The 27,202-nt window shown below is 39.4% G+C and overlaps 1 protein-coding gene across 3 annotated transcripts in view; it reads left to right on the top strand.

The window, feature by feature from the left end:
- The window catches only part of LY75 (lymphocyte antigen 75), a 124,797-nt gene that overhangs the window by 17,971 nt on the left and 79,624 nt on the right, over nt 1-27,202 (top strand). For all 3 annotated transcript variants that reach the window (XM_014478675.2, XM_070357429.1, XM_070357426.1), the window contains exons 5-15: nt 1,581-1,691; nt 3,192-3,332; nt 5,734-5,928; nt 6,882-7,039; nt 11,117-11,227; nt 12,022-12,110; nt 12,259-12,428; nt 14,486-14,685; nt 16,106-16,248; nt 23,080-23,161; nt 24,081-24,149. In XM_014478675.2, the coding sequence (XP_014334161.2) occupies nt 1,581-1,691; nt 3,192-3,332; nt 5,734-5,928; nt 6,882-7,039; nt 11,117-11,227; nt 12,022-12,110; nt 12,259-12,428; nt 14,486-14,685; nt 16,106-16,248; nt 23,080-23,161; nt 24,081-24,149 (1,469 nt within the window). The remainder of the gene's footprint in view (nt 1-1,580; nt 1,692-3,191; nt 3,333-5,733; nt 5,929-6,881; nt 7,040-11,116; nt 11,228-12,021; nt 12,111-12,258; nt 12,429-14,485; nt 14,686-16,105; nt 16,249-23,079; nt 23,162-24,080; nt 24,150-27,202) is intronic.

Raw genomic sequence — 27,202 nt, 5'->3', positions numbered from 1 at the left:
CTCCAGTATTCTTGGCTGGAAAATCCCATGGATGGAGAATCCTGACAGCCTACAGTCCATGGGGTCACAAAGAGTCAGACGTGACTGAGTGACTTCACTTTCTTTTCTTTTCTTTCTACCAAACATTCCTCCAAATGTAGCATAGCATTCCTTGCTTGGACTAGATGAAGGAAAAAAGTCCAGCTCCAAATTGTCCAGACCATGTAAGAAATCCCAGACCAGGGAAGAAATCCCTACCCTTTGCATTTGCCCAACCAGAGCCTTTCAAATTTATCACATCCACAGAAAGACACACACAAACTTTTGAGCACTGGTGTTATCAGCATAGTCACAATTTTAAAATCTTATGATTCTAGTGAGGAATAAGGCATGAGTCATCATCAATACAGATCACAAATAGAACATGGTGATGAAGTAAACAGGAGCCTGACACCTTCAAAACATCATTTTGTTCCATTGTAAATGTTTACTTTTTGTGTGCAGGTGAACAATAGGATTATTCAAAGGAAGCAGTACGGTTATTCAGAATTCCTGCTGGGGGATATCTGAAAAGGTTTCATGGAAAAGAGGGCATTGAACTTGGATAGATGGGAAGGGTTGGTCCCCTATATAGTATCCCTGGTTAGAAATGAATGAATGAAAGGAATTCTGAATGTCAGGTATGGTTAAATCTGGAGTACCATATATATGTCATAATTTCCAGGACTGCTTTAGGAATGCTGGAAAATCAATCCCATTTACTAATAAAGAAAGATGTACATTAGATTAAATCCTCAAGGTCTTGCTGTACCAGTGCTGACAGCCCTTGTTTATGCTAACAAGGTGAAAAAAAAGGAAAAATCCAGAGTTCCCTTCAGCGTTCTCTTCAAGCCATCTACTCAAACATCCACCTCTCCTTCCTTAGTAGAGAGGGTATCCTTATCTCTCTCCTTGAGAAAAGTGAGGTCAACCCTTAGTTTCTCACTATCACACTTACAATTTTTTCTCTATCTATGCTGTTATTTCTCCATCTGGTTCAATGTTAACCACTTCCTCCAAGCTGTTTGTAATCTCATCAACTGTTTATTCTCTTATATTTTTATCAAAACTCTATGGACTCTTCCCAAATAGGCTATAAACTTGTTTAAACATCTACCATTAAATTTTTTCCCCTGGATCCTGAACCCCTGCTTCTATCTTTCACAGTGAAGCTCCTGGAAAGCATAGTGTATCCTTATATTTCACCCTTAACCTCATATTTATTTCTCACTGGAGTGATAATTGGTCCTCTGTTCCTACCATCTTCTTCCCAGAATCTTCATTCTATTTTTTTTCAATACACATGGACCCAGACAACCATGGAAGAACTGAACAAGCTAATGGAGAAGCTGAATTGGATTAACTTAGCAGCCTTTGGGTTTCTCAATAGACAGAAGTTTTGTTGCCTGTCAGCATCACCTGCCTTTGTTGGATACAGTCCCCTACAGGGTTCCTGCCTTATAATCAAGACCTGCAGATGTTTTGCTAGTAGTATAAACTTAAGTCTGGATTATTAATAACACATAATTTTGTCACTTTTTAAACCTGTGTAATTCTTACAGGAAAAGAAGGCATTGCGAGAATTTTCTGGATTGGTCTAAATCAGCTGTACTCTGCTAGAGGCTGGGAATGGTCAGACCACAGGCCATTGAACTTTCTCAACTGGGACCCAGGTAACTGCCTGCTCTTCCATTTACAAAGCATAAACTTCAAAAAAAAAAAAAAAAAAAACAACCTTCCCACTCCCTGGGAGCTTATACAAATTTCAGACTCTCAGAAGAATTTTTTTTTCCTTGAACCCTTCTTTATTGTGATTCCATTATAGCCAAGTTGACCCCCACCATGGGCAACTGAGCATTTGTCCCTAATCTTTAGAGTGACCCTGCATCTTTAGGTAGGAGCAGAAAGAGCCCCACTCCACAGCCCAGGAACCTTTCTGTGTCCCTGAGAGGACTTGACATGTCCATGACTGACCCATATTGCATTTCATCTGCAGCTTAACTCTAATATGGCAATAATTCAGTTCAGTTGCTTAGTTGTGTCTGACTCTTATAGACCCCATGGACTGCAGCACACCAGGCTTCCCTGTCCATCACCTACTCCTGGAGCATGCTCAAACTCATGTCCATTGAGTTGGTGACATCATCCAGTGGAAATAATTCCTCATTCTCAAACTGCTGAAGTCTTCTACTGCAGCACCCAAGTACTGACAACATAATGGTTATATTTTCATATACAAATAAATATCCTTAAGAAAATTTTATAGTGAATAAAACAAAACCCTAGTTAGTCAAAAGCTTTTCACCCTCCCCAAAAAAGGTTTGCTGCTAAGTCACTTCAATCGTGTCCGACTCTGTGCGACCTCATAGACAGCCCACCAGGCTCCATCCCTGGGATTCTCCAGGCAAGAACACTGGAGTGGGTTGCCATTTCCTTCTCCAATGCATGAAAGTGAAAAGTGAAAGTGAAGTCGCTCAGTTGTGTCCGACTCTCAACGACCCCATGGACTGCAGCCTACCAGGCTCCTCCATCCATGGGATTTTCCAGGCAAGAGTACTGGAGTGGGGTGCCATTGCCTTCTCCAAAAAAGGTTTAGATATCTTTTTAAAAAAATAAAATCATAGGCTTCTGATAAAATGTAGAATGTAAAAGTTAACACTAACTTCACTACCAAAGTATTCTACATACATATAATAAAAATGAGATATGTGCAATAGAATACCAATTCATTGGCATTTCAGTTAATAGAATTTTCTTAGTAAATAAATTCTCTATTATCTCAGTAAATAGAATCTTTAAAGATAATTTAATCTTAAAGCCTTGAAGGCATAACAGAATCATAAATTAGCATTTTATTGGGTAGGGTAGCAAATTAAGAACTACTGACTACAGGATATGACAGGCAGATTGGTTAGGGGCAGAGGTTTGGTTTTTGGCTTTGTTTTTTTAGTTAGCTACAACATATCAGAGTATTTCTACTCCTGTGTCCTGTATTTAAGAAGACATAGTTAAACATGTGATTGTCTATTGCAGCTTATACATCTCAATGTAGTTAAAAGTTTTAACTATTTCATGAGTTCCAATAAATAAAGTTAAGAATACAAATTATTTTTTCTAACCACCACTCTTGCCCTAACCTTCTTCTTTTAACTCTGAAAATCTTGCCATTTCAGATGTGCTGATGACACCTATCATTGGCAGATCAAGCTGTGCAAGAATGGATGCTGATTCGGGTCTGTGGCAGAGTTTTTCCTGCGAGGCTCAACTGCCCTATGTCTGTGAGAAACTGTTAAATAGCACAGTGGAGTTGACAGGTACCTTTCTCACTTCCTCCAACAAAGGTCTCAAAATTAGTTTTGTGAAATCAAGCAAATCCATTTCAGATACCTGTTTCCCCCTTTCCTTCACATGATACTGCCAATGCAGGAAGGTATTTGATATTGACCCTGTGGTTAGATATTATAAACTATACATGAATAAAGCTTTAGCTTGCTATATGCTCATAAGAAGGCAGGGATATTCTAGATAGGAAATATAGTTCTCTTCACAGGTGGCTGTTCTTTCTCTGGAGCAGTGGTTCCCCAGACCAAGAGCATCAGCTTCACCTGTACCTGTTAGAAATGCAGATTCTTAGGACGTACCCATATTTACTAAATGAGATACTCTGAGGATGGGGATCCCCAACCTGTGCTTCCAGGGCCTTCCCTGGTGGTCAGGTGGTTAAGAATCTGCTTCCCAATGCAGGAGACACAGTTTTGATCCCTGGTTGGGGAACTGAGATCACACATGCCATGGAGCAGCTAAGCCTACACACAGCTAGAGAGTCTGTGCACTCCAACAAAAGATCCTGCATTACCCAAGGAAGATCCCACGTGCTGCAACTAAGACCTGCCACAGCCAAATACATAAATAAATTTTTTTTTTAAGACTCTGGATTTAAAAAAAAAAAAGTTGCTTTGAGAAAAGAAAAAAGCCTTCCAGGTGATTCTGATACACTCTTAAGTTTGAGAGCCACACTCTAAGGAGAGGTCTTATATATGACCTGCCTCTATGGGGAGTGAAAAATGATGGACATAGAAATTGTCCTACAATGCCCACCCACCTCTCTGCTTTACCAGGCTGATTCTGACAAATGAGGTAGAAAGGAGAGGTGTAGACGGACAAAATATGTGCGCAGAGGTGTTTTTTCCCAGGGAGTTTGGGAGTAAGAGAGACACAGGACAGCTGAAACTTCCAAGGTCCAGAAAAGTTTGAGAAGTGTTCAAAAGAATGGAGGAGAGAAATATCCTTATTGTCTTGCTTGGGGCCGGCCATATACCCGGTATTTGATTAAATCCTCATTGAGTACTTAAAACTGGGAGAAGAGGTTTTAAATTATCTTGTGCTTTAAAGAATGTTGAGGGAAGAGAATAAAGCATAAAATTTCTTATCATCCAAATAGGAGCATAAAGCTGTTCTTTTAAGATTAAAAAATAATAGGGGAAAATGAACAGTCATCTTCCAAGTTGATTCAAACCAAATTTAGTCCATACAACAAAAGGCACAGCAGAAAGGACAGCACCAATGAAAATAAACCAGGTGACTTATATAGATCAAATAAATATCCTTTAGTAGCAATTATTAAGTAAATCATGATGTTTCCACATGATTGAACAAATGCATTTATTAACATAACTGTGCCAGCAGGAAAACACAAAGAACAGAACAAAATCATATGTTTACTTATCATTGTAATCTTGTAAAAATATGTATTCATAGAGACAAAGACTATAATATGAAAACAATTATTTTAAGTTCAATTGTGAGTGTTTTTCCCTCTGTTCCTTTATTATAATTGTAAAATATAATAATAAGTGCTATTTCAGAATCTTAAAGTTAATTGAGTTATTTTACAAGAGTGAGAAGGTGAACCTGGTTTTATCCTTTAGTAAAAAACACACTGTCCACATTTTGAAGATGTATTTTCTTATAACAAACATTCCAAATGGTCCAAATCCGTGAAGCCTGAATAGCTGAACTACTTTCTAGTTCTGTTAAGAGGGGTAGACGTATTCTTTATGGTTTATACCCCGCTCTTTTTCTCTAATGTTTTTGACCATCACTTGGCTAAATTTTATTATAGTCAAAACAAAGAATCCCTCATTCCATGAGGCCTGTAGGACTAGTAGAGGGCAGGAAAGAAGAGGTCCAGAGATGCTCTTTGCTCTTTCCCTTCACTGATGCCATTTCGTGGATGTGAAGTGAATAAATGTCTTATTATGTTCCTTAAATCTCTGCTTGTTTGTTCAGCCATGAGCATGAATGTACATTCCCTTGCTAAGCTGACCATACCTGAAAAGGAAGCTTAACGTTATAATCTCTCAAAGGCAGAGACTGGAGGGGAGCATCACAAATCCCATACCCAGGAAGAGATTTGTCAATTACTGACTTACCCCACACTTTTCTTCTGTCTACTAGGACTCAGGGAAATCCCTCTATAAATAGTCTATAGCCAGCCATATAGCAAATTTGTATCACTCTAAAGTCACATTATTGTCTGAATCCCTGCAGTCACTCTTATGATGCTGTGCACTGCATAAATTCATGTCACTGTACCATCTAAAATCCCGTTCTTCAGTTTTCCAGAAGCCTTATGATTCAGGAAAGAATTTGCAATGTTATTGATTCAAAATAGCTGTATCTTTACTGGAATATAAATAGCTTCTTTTCCTCCAGATATGTGGACATACTCAGATACCCACTGTGATGCTGCAGACTGGGTGCCAAATGATGGCTTTTGCTATCTGCTGGTCAATGAAAGTGATTCCTGGGATAAGGCGCATACGACATGCCAAACCTTCAGTAGTGACCTCATCAGCATTCATTCTCTAGCAGATGTGGAGGTAGTTGTCACAAAACTTCATAATGGGGGTAAGTTGTTAAGATATCCTCTTAAAAAGAGGTTTAAAACATTTTAAAGTATCCCTGTTTTCAGACTCTTAGAGAGAATAAAAACCTTACAGTTTGATCCAATTTTGATCAGTATTATCCAATAGAATTTTCTGCCGTGGTGGAACTGGCAGAAAATCCGTGCTGTCATTCAATAACCACCAACCACTTGTGGCTTTTGAACCCTAGAAAGGTAGCCAGAGTGACTGGAGAATTGAATTTTTGCTTTCATTTCATTTTAATTGATTTATGATTTTAAATAGTTGCATGTAGCAAGCGGCTACCAACCTGACGGTACAACCATTGACTGAATAATTTCCCTCGTCTCATAAGCTAAATGCTATTTAAATTCCTCCCGACACTTAAGTGATGATTACCTCGCTATTATAATTATTTGGAAGCTAAAAAATGAACAAAACACCAGAGAGCCAGTATTAAGGTCTGCTCCTACGATTCACCCACAGTAATAGTACAACTGAGGGACTTCACTTTGACTTTTCACTTTCAGATACCTATATTCTGTGCCAGCGTGTTGCCAGTTGTTTGACCTGGCAAAGCAGTACAGTCATTCAGTGATGAACAATATTCTTATTCTAACTGAAATATCTATGACTGTTAGTAGAATTTCATTATTTCTCATAAAGCAAGGTTTATCTAAACCAGGTTTCAGGAACACCCAGCCTACAGATCGTAGTACAGCTAGCTGTTCCGCCTGTGTACCCTGCCTGCATAAGTGACCTGAAAAGCCCTCTTCATCAGGCCAGCCTAACATATCAACATTGTTACAAGCTAATTACGAATATCACTTTCCTGAATTAAAAGAAAAAGAAATACCATCAAGACTGCTAATACCCCTTATCAAAATGTAAAAATCAGCAGTAGTTTCCATGTGGAAGTATGTGACTGAGTAACCAAACAAAACATTTTTCTTTTAGATGCTGAAGGGGAAATGTGGACAGGCCTTAGGAATATAAACACACCAGCCCTATTTCAGTGGTCAGATGGTACTGAAGTTACTCTAACTTACTGGGATGAGAATGAGCCACGTGTTCCCTATAATGAGACTCCCAACTGCGTTTCCTATTCAGGAAAGGTAGGAAACCTTGGATTTATTTATATCCTTACTGTTATACCTGATAATCTTATAATCAGGTGACTTTCATTGGAATATTTGTATTTAAACTAGGAAAGAAAATAAAAGGTAATCGAACTGTAGATTATCTTTCTAGTAACTGCTGAGAAAAGGTAAATAAAGCAATTACTAAAGAAGCAATCCAATTCCTGTCTGAGAGTATCTGCTCTGGTGTGAAAGAGATGAAGAGAATCTCTTTTGGAGCTGAGATTCTTGCGCCAAATGGTTTCTGAGAAGCTGCTTTCTCTCAGTAATATTTAGCAGGTAGCCACAATCTAACCAAATACCGTTGTCTCATGTTCAGGTCAAGTGTTATGGAAAATTCTGAAAGAGATGGGAATACCAGACCACTTGACCTGCCTCTTGAGAAACCTATATGCAGGTCAGGAAGCAACAGTTAGAACTGGACATGGAACAATAGACTGGTTCCATATAGGAAAAGGAGTACATCAGGGCTGTATATTGTCACCCTGCTTATTTAACTTCTATGCAGAGTACATCATGAGAAACACTGGGCTGGAAGAAGTACAGGCTGGAATCAAGATTGCCGGGAGAAATATCAATAACCTCAGATATGCAGATGACACCACCCTTATGGCAGAGAGTGAAGAGGAACTAAAAAGCCCCTTGATGAAAGTGAAAGAGGAGAGTGAAAAAGTTGGCTTAAAGCTCAACATTCAGAAAACGAAGATCATGGCATGCGGTCCCATCACTTCATGGGAAATAGATGGGGAAACAGTGGAAACAGTGTCAGACTTTAGTTTTTTGGGGCTCCAAAATCACTGCAGATGGTGATTGCAGCCATGAAATTAAAAGACACTTACTCCTTGGAAGAAAAGTTATGACCAACCTAGATAGCATATTAAAAAGCAGAGACGTTACTTTGCCAACAAAGGTCTGTCTAGTCAAGGCTATGGTTTTTCCAGTGGTCATGTATGGATGTGAGAGTTGGACTGTGAAGAAAGCTGAGTGCTGAAAATTGATGCTTTTGAACTGTGGTGTTGGAGAAGACTCTTGAGAGTTCCTTGGACTGCAAGGAGATCCAACCAGTCCATCCTAAAGGAGATCAGTCCTAGGTGTTCATTGGAAGGACTGATGCTAAAGCTGAAACTCCAGTACTTTGGCCACCTCATGCGAAGAGTTGACTCATTGGAAAAGACTCTGATTCTGGGAAGGATTGAGGGCAGGAGGAGAAGGGAACAACAGAGGATGAGACGGCTGGATGGCATCACCAACTCGATGGACATGAGTTTGGGTGAACTCCGGGAGTTGGTGATGGACAGGGAGGCCTGGCTTGCTGCAGTTCATGGGGTCGCAAAGAGTCGGACACAACTGAGAGACTGAACTGAGAAGTGAAAAAATGGTTTTATTAAAAATTAGGCCCAATAAACATCTTACTCCTATAGAGTTCATGAATGTTTATTGAGCATGTTTCAGTTAAGAGTCCAGGATAAGCAATCTTTTTTTTTACTTTATTTTAATTGGGGGCTAATTACTTTACAATATTGTGGTGGTTTTTGCCATACATTCACATGAATCAGCCATCTGTGTACATGTGTTCCCCATCCTGACCCTCCCTCCCCCGTCGCTCCCCATCCCATACCTCAGGGTCATCCCAGTGTACCAGCCCTGAACACCCTGTCTCATGTACAGGATAAGCAATCTTGAGCCAAAGGGACACAAGTGTCTCTATATTTTTGTTTTTAGCACTTTCCTGTGAACTGCTGTTTAGGAGGCTGATTGTATCACCCAAACTTCTAGAGAAGCTTAAGTGGAAGCAATAAATTGTAGGGCTGTTTAGAAGTGTTTCACTGGAAAAGATGATTTTCAGTTCAGTTCAGTTGCTCAGTTGTGTCTGACTCTTTGCGACCACATGGACTGCAGCATGCCAGGCTTCCCTGTCCATCACCAACTCCCGGAGCCTACTCAAACTCATGTCCATTGCATCAGTGATGCCATCCAACTGTCTCATCCTCTGTCATCCCCTTCTACTCCCACCTTCAATCTTTCCCAGCATCAGGGTCTTTTCCAATGAGTCGGTTCTTCGCGTCAGGTGTCCAAAGTATTGGAGTTTCAACTTCTGCATCAGTCCTTCAAATGAACATTCAGGACAGATTTCCTTTAGGATGGACTGGTTGGATCACCTTGCAGTCCAAGGGACTCTCAAGAGTCTTCTTCAACACCACAGTTCAAAAGCATCAATTCTTTGGCAATCAGCTTTCTTTATAGTCCAACTCTCACATCCATACATGACTACTGGAAAAACCATAGCTTTGACTAGATGGACCTTTGTTGGTAAAGTAAGTCTCTGCTTTTTAAAATGCTGTCTAGGTTGTTCATAGTTTTTCTTCCAAGGAGCAAGCATCTTTTAATTTCATGGCTGCAGTCACCATCTGCAACAATTTTGGAGCCCCCCAAAATAAAGTTTCTCACTATTTCCATTGTTTCCCCATCTATTTGCCATGAAGTGATGGGACCAGATGCCATGATCTTAGTTTTCTGAATGTTGAGTGTTAAGCCAACTTTTTCATTCTCCTTTTTCACTTTCATCAAGAGATTCTATTTCTTCTTTGCTTTCTGCCATAAGGGTGGTGTCATATGGGTATCTGAGGTTATTGATACGTCTCCTGGCAATCTTGATTCCAGCTTGTGCTTCATCCAGCCCATCATTTCGCATGATGTACTCTGCATATAAGTTAAATAAGCAGCATGACAGTATACAGCCTTGACGTACTCCTTTCCCAATTTGGAACCAGTCTGTTGTTCCATGTCCAGTTCTAACTGTTGCTTCCTGACCTGCATACAAATTTCTCAGAAGACAGATCAGGTGCTCTGGTATTCCCATCTCTTGAAGAATTTTCCACAGTTTGTTATGATCCTCCCAGTCAAAGGCTTTGGTGTAGTCAATAAAGCAAAAGTAGATGTTTTTCTGGAATTCTCTTGCTTTTTCGATGATCCAGTGGATGTTAGCAATTTGATCTCTGGTCCCTCTGCCTTTTCTAAATCCAGCTTGAACATCTGGAAGTTCACAGTTCATGTACTGTTGACGCCTGGCTTGGAGAATTTTGAGCATTACTTTACTAGCGTGTGAGATGAGTGCAATTGTGCGTTAGTTTGGACATTCTTTGGCATTGCCTTTCTTTGGGATTGGAATGAAAACTGACCTTTTCCAGTCCTGTGGCCACTGCTGAGTTTTCCAGATTTGCTGGCATACTGAGTGTAACACTTCCACAGCATCATCTTAAAAGATGTTTTTAGAAAGGTATAAAGCTGAATTTAGAAGGGTGTCACATTTAAAAGGATACACAGAATATCTTTAAAAGAATATGAAAGGTTGAAATGAGGTCCCACAAGCCACAGTGAACTGATGGCTTACCTAGATGGCTTCCAGTGTTCAAAACTGACCCTTATCACAACTGACTTTCTAAAATTTCATTCAAAGAAAGCATAGTGACTCAAGCCAAATAAATGTTAAGTAACGTATTTGAAAGAGAGAACTTTGACATCTGGACTGAAGTGGAGTTGGAAGGAAATTTTGATTCTACAATTCTTAGAGAGCAGTTATTCTGATCACTGTCTTCTTACACGTGAGGAGACTGAGACGGGGAGGTTAAGTGACCTGCCCAAAGGTATTAATCCGCGGACAAACTTTGGCTGTGTCCTATGGAAGGAGATTAGAACGCTGGCAAGTCTTTTTGGGCTGGGTTTTTCTCTCTTCAACTTCTGTATGGGTGTCCTTTAATAGTTTTTATTGTTACGCTTATAAGAAAATAAACTGCATCCCCATGGTGACCTTGAGGTGATGCAGAAGTAACAGGCTTCCAGTCTTGTCAGGTAGCATTTTCTAGGAGTATGGTCTCAGGTTTAATCGCTCAGTTATATTCATTCTCTCTGCCTCCCTTTCCTCCTTTCCCTCCTCCCCCTCATCCTCCCTGAGAGTTGTAAGAAGAAATTATCTTGATTTAAAATAAGTCCAATTCTAAATATATGGAAAATAATTTCTCTCGTGAAAGAAATGATTTTCTGTTTTTTTAAAAGCTCGGTCAGTGGAAGGTCCAGTCATGTGAAGAGAAACTTAAATATGTGTGTAAGAAAAAGGGAGAAAAATTGAATGACACAAGATCTGATAAAATATGTCCTCCAGAAGAGGTATGTAAAATGCCTGTGTAAATTTTTCTAAGCAATATTACACCTTTTTGGTTAGAGATGGTAACTGAATTTAAACAATTTAAACTTGGAAAACAGAAGAGATTACTAGCTTCTGTTCATTTACATTAGACCAAGCCAGAAGGCAGTGAATCACAGTATATCAGCATTCCTACAGAAGAGAAAAAAAGAGTTATAGGAAAAAGAATTACCTATTCATGAATTTCTATAAGAATATATGTGATTACTCTTCTCAATGCTGATTTTTTTTTTACTTCTACTCATATTATTCTTGTTCAAAAATAATTGAGCTAACAACTGTTATACTCTTAAAATGAACGAGGCATTGTGCTGTGCTAAGTCGCTTCAGTTGTGTTCGACTCTTTACGACCTCATGGACTGTAGCCCACCAGGCTTATCTGTCCATAGGATTCTCTAGGCAAGAATACTGGAGTGGGTTGCCATGCCTTCCACCAGGGGATCTTCCCAACCCAGGGATCGAGCCCACATCTCTTATGTCTCTGGAATTGGCAGGCAGGTTTTTTACCACTAGCACCACCTGGGAAGCCCGAGAAAGACATTGAGGGTAAAGAAAATTAAGACATACCTTCTGTCTGACACGGGATCACAAGCTTATGGAGGTTATCCATGAAATTATATCCCACCCTCATCATGTGTATGAATTCCCTGGCTGTGTCCTTAATTTCCATTAGTTGTAAGATGTTAACCTGTGTAGCAGAACCTTGCTTGTCACCAATTCCTGAAGACAGTGTGATGATATTTTTCCTCTGATTTAGGGCTGGAAGAGACATGGAGAGACCTGTTACAAGATTTACAAGGATGAGGTCCCCTTTGGGACCAACTGCAATCTGACTATAACTAGCAGGTGTGACCATCAGTAAACACGTACTAGTGAACTTTTAACTCTGGGCTCCTTTGCCAAATAATCTTCCTTAAAAACAAAGTTCATCTTCAATTTATATAGTAATTCTGTCGTTGTAAAAACACCTACTGATCTGACTTTCATTTTATAGATTTGAGCAAGAATACCTAAATGATATGATTAAAAAGCATACCATGTCTCCAGAAAAATACTTCTGGACTGGCCTGAGAGATACAGATGCAAATGGAGAGTATAGCTGGGCAAGTGTTGGTGGAGTAAAGCGGGCTGTAACCTTTTCCAATTGGAATTTTTTTGAGCCAGGTAGGTGCCTTAGCCTTTAAAGCAGTAGAATACAGTGATGTGAGAGACAGCTTTCCTCCCAGATTTATTCTTCACTTACCTTTGAAATGTGAAGGAGATGATGGTCATCTGGACTAGTCTTTCTATAGAACCGTAAATAGAAGCAGTGACCATGCCTCCCCTGTGAAATCCTCAGGGATTACCCAGTAAACGCTGGAAAATTTGGTTCTCAGAAACCACCATCTAATGGCATAGAACTAGAACTGTTGGTGTGAGTTTAACGTCTTTTCCATATAACTCTCAAACAAACCTGAAAGTCTCATCATGAGCACTTTACATTTTCACCTCTCTGCTTCTTAACTTCTTTCTCCAAAGTTGAATTGTGTTTCTTTTTTTCTCAAGGGGTGATAATTAAGGAGGCCATGAATTATTTATTCTGAAAGTTAGTTTATCCTTCTTTAGCCTACAGAATTGACCAGAATGAGCCATAGAATCAGGACATTTGAGCCTCAGAATTCCCTTTGGATTTTATTTTATTTTATTTTTTTAGAATTGAGGAAGCAGAGGCTTAGAAAGGTGATTTACTTGTCAAAGGTGACCTGATTATTGAACTAATAAAATCCTGATCTGATTTCTAAACCAATGCTTTTTAAAGGATTTTGACTTTGTTTGAGAGAACAGTTATGAAGCATTTGACTTTTCTTCCTTTGAATTATTTATATTTTCTTATGTTTTGTACAGTGAATCGTGAAGGCCATTTTTATAACATAAAACTTGGAGCATGTGAATGTATAGTTAAACACAATATTTGAGATAGAGAACGCCCACAAAATTTGTAATACGTGATCATGAATATAAATATGAGTGGTATTGATAATATCAAAGTCGTCTTTTTACTTGTGGAACATGGAGGATACAAGTGCTGATCCTGGTTAAATTTTATCTTAAATTAGAATGTTCTAATATACAAAACACATGCTTTCTTTTATTGACACTGTTATATTTCAGAGTCAATGTCAAATTCTTCCTGGATAAGCCTCAGTGGTTGAAAGGGTGTTCAGGAAGTAAGCTATAATGGCTATTCTCTCAGTCTGTAGCCAGAAAGACTGTCTTTAAGTTCTCTTTATCTTTTCACTCTCAGATTCAGCCAGTTTGGTCTGTACTGGGTAAGCCATGGCAGAGGGTAGACTAGGGGAAGATAGCACACCCACCCAGGTGTGTTGTTTTTCCCAGTTTTTTCCAGTTCCTTGCTCCTCTTGCTGTCCCTGTGTTGCGAGACATGAGACTGAGTGGCTTCTCTGTGTGATGGGATGGAAGTCATCCTCATTACTTTGCAATGTGTGCTCTTCTTGTCCTTTGCCTATATTAAGCAGTGTGACGTCATGGGAAAGGGGGCATGGTATTTTGTTAGCAAATTTGGGTTCCAGTTCTGACTTCACCACTTACTAACTATGATTGTGGGCAAGTCACTCATTTTTCATCTGGAGATGGATCTGACAATACAAACTATCTTTTGATGTTGTAGTGAGTAAATACAGTTCTGGCTGACATAAATAGTAAACAAATGAGTGTTACCACACACCTCCTTTTACCTTTATTGAACCAGCTCTTCCTTTGGATTTGAATCTGGGAGTGTTTTGTTTTGAGGGTTACTTAGTTTCTCAAAAACTGTTGCAAGTTGTTAGGCGAATACAAACAATTTAGATTATACAGAGCATCGTGGTGGTGTAGGGTTCAGCTCTACACACACACTGCCTGGATTTCACTTCCTGGTCAACCATTTACTCACATGTGACCTTGGACACATCACTAATCCTCACAGTGCCTCAGTCTGACAATAGAATCCTCTCTATGTGAGGATCAATTCATTTAATCCTCTTAGAATAGTACCCGGCAAGTACAAGCATGTCTTTGTATTACTGTCGTCATTATTATTGTGAAAGTACATTTATTTCCTCCATTTTCTTTCCTATTCTCGTCTGCCATCTTGAATCAAATGAGGAGTGTAGGCACTAGAAAGTATTTGTACTTAAATGTTCAAATGTAACTTTCAGTTAAACTTTTCCATTCAACCCCAGCTTCTCCAGGAGGATGTGTGGTTATGGCTACTGGAAAGTCTCTTGGAAAGTGGGAGGTAAAAGACTGCAGAAGTTTCAGGGCACTTTCAATTTGCAAGAAAATGAGTCAACGCTCTGAGCCCGAAAAAGCAGCCCCCAAGCCTGAAGACTCCTGTCCTGAAGGCTGGCACAGTTCCCCCTCAGGTCTTTCTTGTTATAAGGTAAGGTAATATTCTCATTCAATCCCTCAGTGAAGTCATCTCTCTCCTATCCTAGTCCATGTCCTTGCACAAACTCTGCTTCTCCGCAGACACATACATCACCTGCCAAAGTCCTTGTCAGAGTATCAGTAAACCTCTGTGTCAGAAAACCCATTTCCGTGTACACTCATATACTACCCAAAGGAGCAGGGCCAGAGTCAAAATGGTTCTTTCCTAGGGTTCTTTTGTTTTGGAAAGTTGGATAAGCTACATGCCATGGTGATACTTTGCTTATGATTCTCTTATCCCTCTAATTATTGTTGTCAAGTTCTGTCAGTTCTTACAAGTCAAAGAATTTGTTTTAGAATTCGTATCAGCCAACTGTTCCCACAAAGAAATGATTTCATAATTTCATACTATCTCAAAATTCAGTGGCTATGACAACGCTTAGTCTCATGTTCACAGATCTCTGGGACAGATAGAGTTTGAATGATTGAATTTGGGCTTTAATAGTCAGCTCTGCTTTCAGTTATGGGTGAGCTGTACTGGCCTCCAGGCTATCAGTTGGGGTCTGCTGCTCTTCAATCTAGTGTCAGGCCAAAGGTGGAGCAGCTAGCAGGGGCTTATTCTTCTCATACTGAATTACTAGAGCTGGAAATGCAAGCCTAACCCAGGTAAGCATATTTTAGGCTTCTGCTCACTTTACTTTCACTGCTATCCCATCGATCACAGTAAGTCACATGGCTGAGCCCCAGGTCAAGGCTCAGGGACTTATCCTTCACCCACCAGGAAGCCATGATGGCAAGAGTGTGTAACTATATCACAGGGACTAAAAAATCAGGACCAGTAATTCAACCTACCATTGTGTCATCTGCCCCTCTTCTACTTTTGAAATGACTGTGGTTCATTTGGCATAAAATTAGTCATCACAAACCAAAGGAACAGTCCAAAGTGGCAAGTTTTGTTTTGCCATCTTCTGTAAATGTTCACACACCAGTTCAGTCTGCCTTTTGATTCTTCTTCATCAAAAGTAGTCCTGTACTTGTACAGGCCTCAGTGTATTATGTTCAAAATTTGCCGTTAGTGCCTTTCTTTGCAGAAATCTACTCTCAGAGCATTCATGTGTATTCTTTATAACCTTACTTCATTTTGTCTCTCAAGATTCTTGGACTGCAAGAGGACATGGTGTCATGTCAGAACAGTTCCCCAGCCTGGCTAAGGAAGGTTATCCCTCCAGTGACAGTGACTGGTGCCTGTGCCAGCCTCTGGTTGACACTCTGAGCAGGACCTGTCTGTGTCACAGTGAATGTGCCTATACCTCAGTCTACTACACTTCTAAGAATCCGTTTCAGAGACCCACACATTCAACTGTGATCGACTTTAAAGTTATAAATACTTTATGATAATATAAGAGAACAAATTAACATTATATTTTGTTAAGCTATTTCATAGAGAAAGAATTGTAAGAAAGAGAAACTGGGAAGAAGCTGAGCGATTCTGCCAAGCACTTGGAGGACACCTTCCTAGCTTCAGTCACATGGATGAAATAAAGGAGTTTCTTCACTTTTTAATAGAACAGTTCAGGTAATGTTCAGGCAGCAGTTCTGATCTTTTAGAATGAGATCTTCTATCATAAATTTGACATCCTCTAAGTAACCCCCTGGAGAAGGAAATGGTAACCCACTCCAGTATTCTTGCTTGGGAAATCCCAAGGACAAAGGAGCCTGGCGGGCTACAGTCCATGGGATCTGTGAAAGAGTAGGACATGACGTAGCAACTAAATGACAGGTATTCAGAATTGACATGTTTTATTATCTAAAGGATCATACAGTGTTTTAACAGTCTTTCAACATCAAGCATTCTTACGTGCAAGATGCTATGAGGGATCAGAGCCTAGAGGGACAGAGTCACCACCCTTTGTGTAGTGTAGTGAAGTCCAACAGTGGGGGTAGGAAAAATATGGTGGAAAAATCTAGAACATAGGTAAGGAGAGGCCATGGGAATTTAGAGCAGGGAGGAAGTGTTTCTGGGTGGTACCTCCGGGGAAAATATTACAAAGAACGATGGTTCTTAGAAAGTAAGGCAGGGGCTTCTGTGGTGGCCCAGTGGTAAAGAATCCACCTGCCAATGCAGGAGACACGGGTTCGATCCCTGATCCTGGGAAAATCCCACATGCCAGGGGGCAGTTAAGCCTGTGTGCCACAGCTATTTAGCCAGTGCTCTGGAGTCCAGGAGCTGCAGCTGCTGAGCCCATGTGCCACAACTGCCAGAGCCTGTGCTGCACAACCAAAGGAGCCACCACAGCGAGAAGCCCACGCGCTGCAGCTAGAGAGCAGCCCCAGCCCTGCTCACCACAGCCGGAGAAAAGCCCATGTAGCGATGAAGACCCCGCACAGCCAAAAATAGATGAACAAGTGTCATTAGTGTTTTAAAAAGGGATTGTTTGAACGGTAAGATGTGAGAAGGAGCCAGGGAAAACAGAACATAAGCAAAGGAACTGAGACCAGAGTATGCAGATACGGTGAAGGAAAAGTGAGCCTACAACATCGCGAGAAAATGGAATTTGTATATGAAATTGGAATGTCCTTTCTTGCTAGGGAAGGAGTTTAATCTTAAGTCAATAAGCAAAAAGCATTCAAACAAAAGCAAAGTGTGTGTGTGAGAGAGACAGACAGACAGACAGACATGGGGTAGATACAGAATAATTAATTCTAAAGCTATTGCAACCCCTCTGGTAGAAAACTATTTTGAAGATGGGCAGTAAGATGGGACAATAAAGGAAGTAGTCTGAGATGTTACAAAGAAGGAGTCAATAAGCCACTGTAATTTTGATGTTATGTAGGAGGAGGATTCCTGAATGGTTTTCCTGATGTTTTCAAGGGTAATGTGGAGAAATATGGGCCAAGTGCTGGTATCATAGGAGGAAATTTTTTCTGAAGCTCTGGGGCTGTCATGAGTATGAGGGCCTTTTACTTCATGATTTGTTTTTCCCTCTCACTCTTTGAACTGAAAAGAAGACTGAAATTTATAAATCTAGTATTCAGGGTATACCAGGCAAAATTATGGAAAAGAATCACCACCTGAATATATCTTAGTGAATACTTTCCTGATCATTTTGACTCAAAAAAAAAAAAAACGAAACACACACAGCAAAAGTAAAACAGGTACCAAAGAAGGTACAAAGGTACAAAGAAAATCCAATTAGCTGCCTTCTCTAGGACATTAAATATAAGAAGGCATTTTAAAAATTGAAATCTAAAAAGTTTTGAGGTGGCAAATGTTTGATTGTATTGATTTTAGTTCCCAATTTAGTGGATTTTTCGTTTGTGAAGATAGTAATTGATACTATTTATGCTCCCCACTTGAAAAAATATGGGCTTCCCTTGTAGCTTAGTCGGTAAAGAGTCTGACTGCAATGCAGGAGACATGGGTTTGATCCTTGGGTTGGGAAGATCCCCTGGAGAAGGAAATGGCAACCCACTCCAGTATTCTTGCCTGGAGAATCCCATGGACAGAGGAGCCTGGCGGGCTACAGTCTATGAGGTCGCAAGAGTCGGACACGACTGAGCGACTAAGTGCACTTGAAAAAAATTTCAAAGACATATTCCAGTTGAGAGGTGAATAAAAATAAAAAACACATGAATTGGTATTTTGTTCTTAAGGAATTAGGAGGAAGAATACATAACATAAAAATATAGCTCCAGTCTAAATAATGCAATCTATGTAACTGAAAAATTTATCTTAAATTATCGTAAATTCTGAAAGAGAAACAATAATATTTTAATAAAACCAGTATTAACTTTGCTTAATACCAGAGTTTATAACTCTGTTTATAAATAAAAACTGGGATGTAAAGAGATAAAATGGTTTTGAAAAATTAAAGCATAATAAATACCTCATTTTACCTGGAAATTATATTTAGAAACACAGATGTTATATATTTTTAAAACTGTAAAGAGTATATTCATCCATCGAATATTTAATGGGTGAAAAGGCCCATACAGCAAATTGTAAAGGAATAAAATAACAAAGCATAAAGTCCAGCGTAATATTTAAAATGGATAACTAACAAGGACCTACTGTGTAGCACAGGGAATGCTGCTTAGTGTTATGTGGCAGCCTGGTTGGGAAGGGAGTTTGGGGGAAAATGAACACATATATGTATATGGCCGAGTCCCTTTGTGGTTCACCTGAAACTGTCACAACATTGCTGGTCAGTTACACCCCAATATAAAATAAAAAGTTTAAAAAAGAAAACAGAAAGCCCAAAGAAACAGCAGATCACCATAATCTTTTCAGTCATAGAGACCATATTGTATTTATATTCATCCTAGCCTCTGATACACTGCCATATTAAACAGACTGTAATGTCTGCTTTGGAGAAGGCAGTGGCAACCCACTCCAGTACTCTTGCCTGGAAAATCCCGTGGACAGAGGAGCCTCGTAGGCTGCAGTCCATGGGGTCGCCAAGAATCCGACACGACTAAGCAACTTCACTTTCACTTTTCACTTTCATGTATTGGAGAAGGAAATGGCAACCCACTCCAGTGTTCTTGCCTGGAGAATCCCAGAGACAGGGGAGCCTGGTGGGCTGCCATCTATGGGGTCGCACAGAGTCGGACATGACTGAAGCGACTTAGCAGCAGCAGCAGCAATGTCTGCTTAATACATGCTCTGTTAATGAGAGATCATTTGTTCATGCTATACTTAGACAGCATATTCTAAAACCTATTTAGTATTATAGCCATGGCTTGAAGCAAAGGAAGGAAGCAAGCCCATTTATATCAGAAAGTGATTCTAAAGCTTATTCTTTGAACACCTTTAGCTTTTTATTGCAGGGATTGACCTTTCTCAGCAAGATGTCCATTGTCCAGGTTGTGTTTTGCCTGCCAAGGAGTGAAGTCAGATTACTGCTCTACTTCTCACAATCTGAGTTCCACATCTCTGTTTGTATTTCAGTGAAAAGGCTTCAGGGCGCACCAAATCATTGCGGCTCTAAGATCTTTGCAACTCTTAACAGCAGCCCACCAGGGAAAGCCATTGTGAAACAAAGATGGCTTTAGGATTAGCGAAGAAAGCTTTGTTTGCAGAGCGATTGCTGCTGTGTATGCTACCTCCAGTGAAGTGGCATGAATGGATTTGGATATAAATCTAAGGCTTTACAGACTAAGCACCCCCTTCAAATTGTGTTTATTAGCAGTTATTGCTCAGGTACTGTTTTCCTTAGGAACCAGATACAGCAGGACATTTGATTGAGAGTAGAAATTTTACCATAGATACATAGTAACATTTCATGCAATGTCTTCTTCACCTCATAGCCTTAGTACTTGGAATGGAAGAATTAATAGAGAAGTTTTCAGTTTGATTTAATTCCTCAGTTACCCATTTCTTCCCTCAATTTTTAAAACAAATCTACATTAGATTAATGTGATTTCCAATTTTCTTCTTCTCTTTATCTGCCTAATAAATCAGGCCAAAGCAGAAATAGGTTACAAATGAGGAAATATTTTCCACCTCTTAACACACCAAAAAAAAAAAAAAAATCCCACGAGTAGCTACTATTTTCTATATTTATCACACATTAATAAATCCCTTGAAAGGAAAGCTGAAAACTATAAAGATCTGGGTTGAAATGAAGTTCACTCTCAGAAAGTAGTAAAGATCAGAAATTTTGGACCATGTGGCAAACTGCTGTCTAGGAGGCTGCTCACTGAGATGCAGCAGAGGAGGCAGAAATGGGATTGAAAGCAGAAGTTTCTAAGGGAAGATGGGGAGTTAAGAGCAGACTGGGTGGAAATGTTGGAGACAGATGTCTAAAGAGTTTTCTGTGGGAGCTGCCTATAGAGCAGTGGTCCCAAACCTCTGGATCTAATGCCTGATCATCTGAGGTGGAACTGATGTAATAATAATAGAAATAAAGTATGCAGTAAATGTAATGCATTTGAATCATCCCAAAACCACCTCTCTACCCCCACCCCCCCAGTCTGAGGAAAAATTGTCTTCCATGAAATTGGTCACTGGTGCCAAAAATGTTGGGGGCCACCGCTATAGAGTAAATGCAGATGGCAAATGATCTTTGATCATCTTTGGGTTGTACTGTTGATTGTGTAAAGAAGATAAAATATGTAATGCTTACTTTGCGTGTGTGTTAGCTGTTCAGTCGAGTCCAACTCTTTGTGACCCCTATGGACTGTAGCCCACCAGGCTCCTCTGTCTGTGGAATTCTTCAGGCAAGAATACTAGAGTGGGTTGCAATTCCCTTCTCCAGGGGATCTTCCCAACCCAGGGATCTAACCCAAGTCTCTGCTTTACAGGCAGAATCTTTACCATCTGAGCCACAAGAGAAGCCCAGTGCTTTAGGGAAACACAAAATTCTGCATAAATCTTCAGGCCCAACTTGACCTCTTTATTTTAGCTGTCCTTTATTATAATGTATTTGGCAACTATCTAGACCTTGTGATTTAGAAATCCAACACTCAAGAAGTATGATACATTTGTAAGTCTATAAGAAATCTCTGATTAGTTGAAGACACAAACTGAAAAATCATTTTTTAGCTGCTAAATTCAAACTGGACTTAATCATCTCCACTTGATTTTTCTTAACTCTACAAATTGGTGATCTTTCATTTTTAAAGAAAACACTCTAACAATAAACAACTGAAAGGGGACTGTCCTCACATTCCATTACAGTAAGTTGAAAGGCTTGAGGTTGGCAAGATGAAAAATGTGCTTATTAATGGTAAAATATGAGGGAATGTTGAACAGAGGAAATAAATGAAGAAAATTATTTTATTAAAAAGTGAGAAGTTAAAATTGAGTTTGTTTCTGCCTTGGATTCACTAGGAAATATTTTTAAATGCAAACTTACTATATTTCCCAGCAGTCTTGTAACTGTACAATCCATATATTCTGCTGAGCTTGAAAATAGAGATTAATTTTGGATTTGGATTCTACTCCTTTTCTAATATGTGTTCTATTTATATTTAATATTTATATATGTATTATCTTGCATCTGTAATTTTCACTCATGTACTGATGGTACATGATATATACAATCAAAAGGTTAAATTATACAGAAAGTAACCACTGTCACTCCCCCAAAATGCATGGAAAACGATCTACTTATTAAGGCCTAAGAAGTATACTACATTTTAGAGAGTATTTTCAAGAAAAGTTAGCGGTGGAGAAATTTTTTTATGGTTATTTCTTTTCTGTTTATACTGAAAGTATCTCCCTGGCTAGAGGATACATTAAATTGAGGGAAAGGGATCACTGACAATGTATGTCCCTGTCTCTGTATGTTGTTGTGTACATTCTTCCTTGAAATTCCTATTGTTTCTCCTCTCAGCCAATCTGAATACTGACACATGGTAAACATTTAGATTATGACTCAAAAGAGACAATAGCTATTCTTTGAAGACTGTCTTTTGTTCTACTAATGTTATAAAATGTTTCCTGACTTCCTACAGTTCACAATGACCTCTCCTTTTTTCAAATTTTTGCACTACTTAAAATATATGCAATTTGTATCATTTGATGCTTTTTCAAAAATGGCCTTGTATTTTCTCTGTTTATATACATCTTGTTTCCCTGACTAGTTTATATGCCACTTGAGGGTAGATATTATGTCTTGTACATCTCTGTATCATCATTGCACATAGCTCAATGATTTGTACATTAAAGTATAATAGCTATGAGTGTTAAATGTATTCACTTAAGTGGTTGCTTAATTGTATTGTTCTAGTATAACCCATGGAGTTTAGAAAATACTTAAATGCTTGTCCTATTTTAACTTAGTGGGCACTGGGAATTAATTTTTTAAAAATCTTGTTTAGTAAAAGGTTAGCTAAGTGGTTTGTTCTGTACTTTAAGGAAAAGATATTTGATAGTTATAGAAAAATGGTATAAGGAAAAACTGTTGTTGTTTTTGTTTGTTTGTTTGTTTTTGGCCTTGCCCCATGGCATGTGGGTCCTTAGTTCCTGCCCGGGAATGGAAACCACGCACTCTGCATTCGAAGTGCTGAGTGGTAACCACTGAACCACCAGGAAGTCCTGCTATTGTTTTGCATCTGACAACATTATCTAATATTGAAGCTCTGCAGTACAAGTTTTAAAATGATCATATACTCTTTTCTTTACTCTTAAGTTCTTCAAAGCAGAAGAATTTTTGCCTTTTGTATGAAAAAAATAACATAAAATTTAGTTTTAAAAAGAATGATACTTTTTTGATGGCTATGCCATAGTTAGGGTTGAATTTCATTTCAGAAGACTTCTTTATATAGCTTGAAACTGTGTCTCTCAGTGACAAGGTTTTCTAAATAAACTTACCTGTGTTAAGCATTTTAGACATGTAAATGCTAAATGTTTTTGCCAAATGCTGTGCTCATCTTTTCGTAACACTTCCTTTTTACATAGTGACCAGCGTTGGCTTTGGATAGGTTTAAATAAAAGGAGCCCTGATTTACAAGGATCCTGGCAATGGAGTGATCATACACCAGTAAGTTTAATCTTTCTTGTGTGGGATAATATGGAAAGAGTATTTGTTTCAGTAACAAGTAAGTTAATTGTTAATTAATATAGTCATACAACCATGAAGACTATGTAGATGTGTCTTTATTGAAGTGGAAATAGATTCACATATATAAAGTGGGGAAAAGATGTTGCTAATTTCATTTTTACTTAAAAAATAACCATATGTATAGTCTCTATATGTAGCCCCAGAGCATAAAAATATAGATATATAAATATAGCAGTCATTTGGGGATAGTAAAAGTGATTTTTTTCTTTTTCTTTGTATTTTTTCCTTTTTCATAATGAGGTTTTATTTTTATTATCTAAAAGTACGAGTTATGTAAAAAAAAAAAAGAATCTTTATTGAAGAAACAGTTTGGGAGAACCTTAAAAAGTCCTTAAATCTTATTCCAAATGTTTACATTATCCTAAGGAGAGGTTCTAGCTAACACTTAAAGAAATAAATTATTCTCAAATATTGAATATTTGCTCCACATTGCTGTTGTGTCAGATCACTGTGTTTTCTTTCTAAATGTAAAATTCTTTGACTTCATTTTCTAATTGGAGCATATCTGAGAATAGTTAATCAAATAACTAGCATTTCAACTCATGCAAAAAAAGAAGTATTTTGCAAGCCTCTGATTCTTTGTGATCCAACTGTGAACTTAATACACAATTAACCTCCACTTCTGAAACTGTAGCTGCCTTTGTTTGGAAACAATGACATCATGACATTTTATAAGTCCTCTTCATGATTTAGCATCCTGACATAAAAAAAGAAATGAAAAAGTTTTCCTCCCTTGGCATATGAACGCACTTGAGTTATTAAAGCTGCCTAAATTACATCTAAATTGCAAATATTTATACATCAGTCTTAAATTCTCAAGCCTCTCTTGTCTTTTAAGGTGTCTACTATTATCACGGCAAATGAGTTTCAGCAGGATTATGATATCAGAGACTGTGCTGCTGTCAAGGTCAGTACAATGCTAGAAAGTCTGCATATTTAAAAAAATAAATCTGGCAGTACATGCAATCAAGCAACAGACCATGGAGTACCTTTTGTGTGTGGAGCATGATATTAGGTGCAGTTGGAGGTTAAAAGTACACTTGTAGTCCAGCCCTCAAGCAACCTAACTTACACTTAATGTGAGAAGACAAAATTGATATTCAAGAAAGTTGACTCTTGCTACTATGCAGTAATTAGCTCCAAAGGAGTGGGTTGAAGAAGGAAATTCAGAAGAAAGTAATTTCTATGGTGGTGTTTCCAAAGAGAAGTGAAGTGAAAGTCGCTCAGTCGTGTCCAACTCTTTGCTACCCCATGGTAGCTTTTGTTCAGGTAGGAGAGTGTAAGACATAAAAGAAAGTGGGAGTGGAAGGGAGTGGCTAAGTCAGTGAGGGGAACAGAATGCAGATCCAGAAGTTCTAATTGGTACTGTGGTTGAAAACAAAGGTGGGAAATTAGATTGATGCCAGGTTAAGGAGTTTGTGCATTTTTTTTGGTAGGCAGAAGAGCATGATTAAAGGTTTTTGACATGACCTAAGAAGGGTGTGAGAAGATTCCTCTTGAGACAAATTTCAAGATGCAAAAGACAGATAGGACCAGAAGACACAGGCCAGTTAGGCCTCTTCCCTTGCAAACTTCATTCATTTTTTGCTTTGTTTTGCCTTGTTTCTTTTACAAATTAGTTTTTTTTTTAACTTTTCAAATTTCTTTATATTTATTTTTGACAGACTAGATCTTTGTTGCTGGACACAGGCTTCTCGTTGCAGTGGTTTCTCTTGTTACAGAGTACAGGCTCTAGGTACACAGGCTCTGGTATTTGTGGCTCACAGGCTCTAAAGCACTGACTCAGTAGTTGTGGCACATGGGCTTAGTTGCCCCTTAGCATGTGGAATCTTCCTGGACCAGGAATCGAACCTATGTCCCCTACATTAGCAGGCAGATTCTTAATCAGTGGGCCACCAGGGAAGTCTGATTTCATTCGTTTTTCATTCTGTAGATAGTATGTCCAAGCAGGCCGTGATACTCTGGGAGTGGGGGTGGGGAGGTCACTAATGACAAAATATAAAATAGTTGTGCCTTCACAGAACTTAGAAGCTAGTAGAAGATAAAGACAATAGACAAGCAAGTACAGGGACTGTGACAAAGTGTAAGTTTTATGCAAGAACAAAAGTGTTATAGGAGAGTAATGCTGCTGGCGATGGTGATGATGGTAGTGATGATGCAGCAGCTAACGTTTGTTAGCTCCTGGGCCAGGCACAGTCATGTCACATCTGTTATCACGCTTAATATTAAACAACCTTATGAGGTAGGTGGCTTCCGTGGTGGCTCAGACAGTAAAGACTGCAATGTGGAAGACCTAGGTTTGATCCCAGGGTGGGGAATATCCCCTGGAGAAGGGAATAGCTACTCACTCCAGTATTCTTGTCTGGAGAATCTCATGAACAGAGGAGCCTAGCGGGCTCCATATAGTCCATGCAGTCACAAAGAGTTGGACATGACTGAGCGACTAAATGGAGAAGGCAATGGCATCCCACTGCAGTACTTTTGCCTGGAAAATCCCATGGACGGAGGAGCCTGGTGGGCTACAGTCCATGGGGTCGCTAGAGTCGGACATGACTGAGCAACTTCACTTTCACTTTTCACTTTCATGCATTGGAGAAGGAAATGGCAACCCACTCCAGTATTCTTGCCTGGAGAATCCCAGGGACGGGGAAGCCTGGTGGGCTGCCGTCTCTGGGGTCGCACAGAGTCGGACAAGACTGAAGCGACTTAGCAGCAGCAGCAGAGCAACTAAAACACACACACACACACACACACACACACACACATGAGGTAGTTACTGTTACTATATCCAGCTCATGAGGAAGAAATGTGAACTCTGAGTAACTTGCATAATTACAGAACTGAAATTTAAACCCAGATGTCTGAGTCTGCTCTGCTCTATGACATGTAAAGAAACAGTCAGAAGGGGGTCTTTGTTTATGGAGAAAATAGTAGTACACTTTGCTTTAACTGATGTTTTGAATCCAAGCTTGCAGTATGAAATATCCTATGGTAAGTTAGAATCAAGAAACTGGAGTTGAAGGAAAAATGTTCATTGAAAAAGAGTTCCCTTGTTGCCCAGTGGTTAGGGTTCTTGGCTTTCACTGCCATGGTCTGTGTTCAATCCCTGGTCAGGGAACTGAGCTCTTGCAAGCCATGCGCTGTGGCCAAAGAAAGCACAGAAGTCCAAGACGTGGATGTAGGGTGATTACCAACATTTAAAATGTAAGAGGATGAAGAGGGAAGAGGCATCTAGGAAACATCTTTGCTATGTAAGCCCAAGAAAGAGATTCAAGAATATGATTGACTAGAAATGTTACAAGAACGTTGAGACAAAGTACTGAGAGGTCCCTTGGAAACCACTGTTTGAAAGGAACTGTTTTTAGTAAAACACTCTATAGTATCATGCCATTTTTATAGAATTCCCAGTTTAACACATGAAAGAATGAAAATTCAATGGAAGTTTGTGAAGTTTCTAGAACACTCATACAATAAACTATGTTTGATATAAATTGAGTCCCTATATGTGAAGAGATTGGAAAAACCTACCAAAAAACTAAATAGAAGAGACTGATCAGGAGCAAGGCCAACTAAGGCAGTGTCTGGAAGGAGAATCTTACCTCACCTACCGCAGTACCCTCTAGAATCTTGCCCTTAAGAGAAAGCAGTCCAAGTCTTGCTTAGTGGTCCAGTGGTTGAGAATCCACCTGCCAGTGCAGGGGATGTGGGTTTGATTCCTGGTCTGGGAAGATTCCACGTACTGCAAGGCCCCTGGGCCTGTGTGCCACAACTACTGAAACCCACATGCTCCAGAGCCTCAAGCCACAACTGCTGAAGCCCATGTGCTGCAACTCCGGAAGCCCCCACACCTAGAGCCTGTGCTCTGCAGTAAGAGAAGCCACCACAATTAGAAGCCCACGCACCGCAGCAAAGGATAACCCCTGCTCACTGCAACTAGAGGAAGCCCACAAATGTGCATCA

This window comes from Bos mutus, chromosome 2, assembly GCF_027580195.1.
Source record: "Bos mutus isolate GX-2022 chromosome 2, NWIPB_WYAK_1.1, whole genome shotgun sequence".
Classification (NCBI taxonomy): Eukaryota; Metazoa; Chordata; class Mammalia; order Artiodactyla; family Bovidae; genus Bos; species Bos mutus.
This window is presented reverse-complemented; position numbering and strand designations above follow the sequence as displayed.